The sequence below is a fragment of the Rhagoletis pomonella genome, unplaced genomic scaffold (assembly GCF_013731165.1).
Source record: "Rhagoletis pomonella isolate Grant_MI unplaced genomic scaffold, Rhpom_1.0 Rhpom_scaffold_00001, whole genome shotgun sequence".
Taxonomy (NCBI): Eukaryota; Metazoa; Arthropoda; class Insecta; order Diptera; family Tephritidae; genus Rhagoletis; species Rhagoletis pomonella.
The window spans coordinates 66,225,103-66,231,131 of record NW_023458555.1 but is presented as its reverse complement, the minus strand read 5'-3'; the positions used below and the strand labels follow the sequence as shown (position 1 = coordinate 66,231,131).

Sequence of the window (6,029 nt, the reverse complement as noted above, 5' to 3'; positions counted from 1 at the left end):
AATTAGATACATAAATGAGTGATAGAACATCTGTTTTAACTTATTTGCTATCAGAGTTGTATTTTGATGCTGGTGGTGGTTTTCACTCACCTTGTAATGGGGGTATTCAGTAATCTCGCCAACATTCTACCTCCAGGTGAATCCTTATTGGGATTCACAAATATTTAAAGCGGCTAGCTTTGCGGCTGGTCTTCGCAAATCTCCTGTGCTGGTTTGAACTATAGCGGATCGGACTTGGCCATCCTTTGCGGCGAACACTTCCTTAATTCTGCCTTTGAGCCATTTACTTCTCGGGAGATTTGGTTCGCAAACTATTACCAACTGTCCTGGCTGTAGTGGTTTGACTTGTTCCCTCCATTTTGGGCGACATATTAGGGATGGCAAATACTCACTGGTCCACCTTTTCCACAAACGATCTTTCAAGGCTTGCGAAATTCTCCATTGCTCTCTGGTGCACAACTTTTCTTCTTCGAGACTTGGAGTTTGCGTTGAATTCAGGCAACCCAACAAAAAGTGGTTCGGCGTTAGCGGCTCTTGGTCGTGATGTGAGATTGGAATATCTGTAAGCGGACGGCTGTTTAAGATGTTTTCAGCTTCAATTAAAGTACTTCTGAATGTTTCCAGACGAGGTGCTTCTTCCTTTAGCACTCGCTCCAAAAGTCGTTTTACACACTGAACCAATCTTTCCGAGCATCCTCCAGCAGCCGGGTTCGCAGGGCAATTAAAGATCCACTCTATACCGCGTTCGGCACAGTCTTGTTCAATACGGTTAAAGTCAAATAGTCTCTCTTCGACGCGTAATAGTTTTTGGGCGCCAACGAAATTAGTTCCGTTATCGCTTCGCATTCGTACGGGTGTGCCACGATGGTTGATGAAGTTTCTGATGCAGATTATGAACGCATCGGTCGATAAATCCTCAGCTAACTCCAGGTGTATGGCTCTGACGGTTAAACACGTGAATAACGCAACCCAGCGTTTCTCTCTACGACGTCCAATAGTAACGAAAAATGGACCACAGTAATCGACTCCTGTGTATCTGAATGGACGAACGTAAGGCGTGAGGCGATCGACAGGCAATTGACCCATCATCGGCGCACTTGGCTTGGCTGTGATGATACATACGGAACAACGCTTTTTTACTGACGTAAGCACTGCTCGGATGTGTGGTACCCAGAACTTTTGACGAATTTGATTTATTGTGAGACAATCATTCTGATGATGAAGCTTTTTGTGCCAATATGAAACTAAGAGACTGGTTACGTGGTTGCGTTGATGCATTATGATTGGACGACGTGCCGATAGAGGGAGGCAATATGCTGCATCGATGCGGCCATTCACTTTAATCAAACCACCGATGTCTAAAAACGGCGTAAGTTGGTATAACGGGCTCGACTTCGACACTTTTTGCTTGGAGCGCAACTCTTCTAATTCGTTAGAAAAGACCTCTTCCTGAACGCGGCGACATACGAAGACTTCTGAGTCAGTGATCTCAAATGCTTTTAGCTCTCCTGAACGGCGAATACGGTTTCTTGCGTTAAAGTTGAATCGTAACACCCAGCTCGTTACCCTAAGTAACTTCAAAAAAGACGAAAATTTTGTAAAATTAATGACATACTCATCTGTTGTTGAGGTGAGAAGCAAGATTTTCTTCTCCTCGGCAGCACATTCTGTTGACGTAAGTGGCGTAACTTCTTTTGGCCACTCGGATTCTGGGAGTTGCAGAAAGGTAGGCCCCTTGAACCAGCGGTTTCGTGCACCGGATTCTGTCATGGGCTGACCTCGTGTGTCGACTGTAATGGGTTTGTGTTAGAAATGATTTCGGCGATTCTACCAGCAACGAATTGTTTGTATTCTCTAGTCGTCGAGCGGATCCAGAGCAATACTGTCTTTGAGTCACTCCACAATACGATGCGATGTATATTGAAGTCGTGGTATTCCACAACTGACTTCTGAAGACGGCTACCAAGAACTGCGGCTTGCAGTTCCAAGCGGGGAATTGTCATGCCCTTAAGAGGAGCACAACGCGATTTAGCGGCGACAAATGCGATATCAACGTCTTCCCCTTTGAATATGCGCAGATACGCGACGGCTGCATATGCACAAGAACTGGCATCCACGAACACATGTAACTGCACCTCGTCTGCTACTGGCAGCATTGTAGAATGGCATCTTGGGATGGAAAGTTTGGTTACATTTTGAAAACTTGTCCACCATGATGTCCACTGCACAATCGACTTGACGCTTCCACAAAGACTGCATCAGAATCTTCATACATACTGTGACATTAGCTAAAAACCCGAATGGATCGTATATAGCCATCACGATTCCTAAGAGTTCGCGCTTTGTTGGCGGCCTTATGCAATCAAGAACATCACGTGCGATCTTGTGAAACCTTGTGTGGAACTCGAAGCAGTCAGTGAGGGTATTCCAGTACATACCCAACACCTTGTCGACAATAGACTTTCGCTCCATGTCTACAACACTATCTGCGAAATTGTTCTCGCCATTCAGTTCGGCTTGAAGACCTTTGTCGTTTGACACAAATTTCCTTAGCGTAAAACCTGCAGCAGAGTTTATAGCAACTGCTTCCTTGGCGACTTCTTCGGCTTCTTGCGCACTTGCAAAACTGATAACTAAGTCATCAACATACATATTGTTAACGATAGCTGACGATCCACCTGGCATGTTGGATTCAAATTTCAAGGCATTAATATTTTTTATATACTCTGCGCAGCACGGTGAGCATATGGCACCAAAAATCAGCGAGACATAACGTAGGTCCGAATCGTCTTCGAGGGATCCCCATCGCGCCATAAGAACCGTTGCGAATTCTGGTCATCAGGTTTGATGGCTACCTGGGAAAACATCTCTTGCACATCTGCAGCAAGGGCTATAACTCCTTGGCGAAATTTGAAAATTATTGTAAGCAAGGATTGTGCATGCTCCGGTCCCTTGAGCAAGGCTGAGTTGAGCGAAACATTCGACGTGGCAGCGGCGGCGTCAAACACAACACGAAGTCTACCTGGTTTGTGGGGGTTGACAACCCCAAAATGTGGTAGGTACCAGGTCGAAGGAGTAGTTAGCAAAACTTCATCTGGATTCAGCAGCCTAGCGTAGCGCTTATCGACATATTTTTGAATTTCACGTTTGTAGCTATCGGCGTAATTGGCATATTTTGCCATCCGAGCTTCAAGCTTCCTCAAGCGATGGAGCGCCATATCGTAACTAGGAGGGAGCACGAGGTCATCCTTCCTCCATAAAAGACCAACCTCGTATCTGTGTCCCAGAAACTTCGTTGATTTCTCCAAGATCTCTCTTGCACGACGGTTTTCGTCCGATTCTAAAAATACATCGGTACTTCGAACGCCAAAACTCTCTACTGAAAAATACTCGTTGACCAACTTGTGCAAAGCTTGCAGAGACTGCGATTGTGATTCGCGGATGTACATGACGCGTGGTTGTCGGACTGAACTCTGAGACAGTGGGCCATAGGCTACCCACCCTAAACGATCAACTACCGTTTGAGCAACCCCCAGGTAGCTGTTGTCTATACCCAGCAAAATTACTGGCTTGGCGTTCATGTAACTTACTATTGGCAACGGTAGGAAATGATCAAAATTATTCTTATCAAACGTTTGTTGTGGCAAATTTAATGACCTTACGGTGTGAACGTTTTTAAGGTTGAATTCAGCGGAGTCACCTTTAATATTGACAGAAACCTTACGAGCACTTTCTTTATTTTTACTTTCCCCGTACCATTGTAATGTTAATGGAACATTTGGACCGCGCAGACCTAACTTGACAGCTAAATTTTCCTCAAGAAGTGTTATGGACGACCCTTCATCGAACATGGCGTAGGCAGATATACTTCCATTAGGTCCTGACAACGTAATTGGCAAAATCTTAAAAAGACTTGTCTGATCTTCAAACAAGCAATTCAGCACGCGTTCTACATTTACCGCGCCTGGCTGGAGTGTACCCTGATGCAGCGATGTGTGGTGCATACGCTTGCACCCGTTGACAGAACATACGTTACTTTGGCGGCAATTCGAAAGGCTATGCCCTTTACGTAAACACCCAAAACACCAATGGTTGCTTTTAGCGAAACTCCATCTTGACTGAATATCGCGTGACAAGAATTTAGTACAATCCACTAGTTTATGTGATTGTCCACACTCTAAACAAACCACCTTTTTCTCCGGCTGTACATCATTATTATAAAGAATGCGACGAGTAGAACCGCTGCTTTGACGAGTAGCATTGCGGGGCCGCGCAGCTGGCGTTGGCTGCGAGACGCTCGCTTGGATGTGACGTAACGACATGTCCGAAACACCCGGCAGTAACGACACAAATCTGGCTATTTCGCTTAACCAGTCACCAAAATCTTCGGTGACAGGTAATAAGATCAACGGAAATAAGGTCAATTGACTTTATTTCCCACCCGCGTACCCCGCGCGACCGGCGCGCACACCACGTCACGCTACGCCGCGGCCCCCCGGCCCCCCCTTCCCCGTCTCCCACCGTGCTGTAACGCAGGTGGATTTACTTTTTGTATACGTTGAAATAAAATTTTTATATATTTTAAACATCGAGGGCTTATATTCAATAAAATACCCTCTATCTGCACATTTTTCACAAAGATGAGATTCTAATATAAAAATCCACCCAACCTTTAACTGTTATCAGTTATATTAATTTTACCTTATATAACGACAGGTAATAAGTCCCACATGGTTTCTAAAATCACAAATTAGTTTTTGTGCAAATTGCAGATAGAGGGTATTAATGAATTGAAGCCCTCGATATTTCACCTTTTTATATTTGTAAGTTATTGGAAGCAGGGATGCCAACTTGGCTCAAACCGTGCCATTTGTCCCTATTTTACTTCAAATGGCACTTAATTTTTCAATTTGGCATAATTTATTATTTCTCTCTTTGGCACATTTTGGCACTTTTTTATCCTCAATATGGCACCTCATAACTAAGGATAGTTGGCAGCCCTGATTGGAAGATTTCTGCTATGTTTCGGGGCAACAACTTGTCTGCAGTAAAAAAGCATATAATTTGTGTTTAAAAGTGTGTGAAAACCAATTAATTAACTTATATGATCTCGGTTCCACAAATTGCTGGCGGAGACATGAATACAGTGTAAGAAAATTCTTTTTCCATAATTGTTTCCTTATAGAAAGGTTGGTTTCTTTTCCACCCTAGACATTCCGAATTCGTTCAAAATATGCTAATTTAAAACACAGAATTCTTTCAGTCTTCCTCCGGGGTTTTTGGACATGGACTGTTTCATCAATTTAATAGTGTTCGCTTTATTTTTGTGGAAACGAAAAATGTTTTGCAAGTTATGGATCATTTCTACACTCTTTCTTCAAATATTTCTCGTATTCCAGCTGGAAGTTTTTCGCATCGTGTTTTTACATATTCGTAATCTAATTTTTTTTAATAAAATCAATTGGTGGTAGTTCATGATTGTGTGTGGATTAATATCACAACACTGAGTATTTGGCAATAACCTTTTTCATCTATTAAAAAAAACACTTACGGGGCAATGTTTATTGTAAGAACAACATTTTTTTCTATGAATCGACATACTTTAAGCATTGTTGACGCTATTTCCATTTGAATGAGGAAATAGCATCATGACGTTATTTCCAAATTTTTGTTGACTTTATTTCGCTTTTGAAAAGGTAATAATATCAATTGACCTTATTACCTGTCACCAAATCTTCCACTGTTGGAAACGGCAATATATTGGCGGCTAAGGGTGGGTAACTCTGTAAATTTTGGTGTGCTGACTCAGTAACTCCACCTCACTTTAATGAGTCAGCACAGTGAGCTGGCACAAGTGTGCTATCGCACAATTGGTATGTACATCGAAATTATTGATGATGTTAGTAATCGAAATCGATGTAGAAAAGGTTATCCTTAGCTTCTCTTCGTAGCTGGCCGGCAAAATTTTAGAAAGCTGATTTCAACTGGTGAGTCCATTTGCAAAATAATTCTACAATAACTATTTTTTT

The 6,029-nt window shown here is 42.8% G+C and overlaps 2 protein-coding genes across 2 annotated transcripts in view; one reads left to right on the top strand and one right to left on the bottom strand.

Annotated features, from left to right (window-relative positions):
• Positions 1 to 144: 144 nt before the first annotated feature.
• LOC118757238 lies at positions 145 to 2,685 on the bottom strand. The gene is made up of 4 exons (XM_036491994.1): positions 2,439 to 2,685; positions 1,832 to 2,089; positions 1,616 to 1,790; positions 145 to 1,567 (listed from the first exon to the last, which is right to left on the bottom strand). Exons 1-4 carry the CDS (start codon positions 2,683 to 2,685, stop codon positions 145 to 147), a joined length of 2,103 nt encoding a protein of 700 aa, XP_036347887.1.
• A 1,635-nt stretch (positions 2,686 to 4,320) lies between these two features.
• Positions 4,321 to 6,029, top strand: part of LOC118757160 (biogenesis of lysosome-related organelles complex 1 subunit 3-like) — a 163,810-nt gene continuing 162,101 nt past the window's right edge. The window contains exon 1 of the mRNA XM_036491914.1: positions 4,321 to 4,396. Within this exon, the coding sequence (XP_036347807.1) occupies positions 4,321 to 4,396 (76 nt within the window). The remainder of the gene's footprint in view (positions 4,397 to 6,029) is intronic.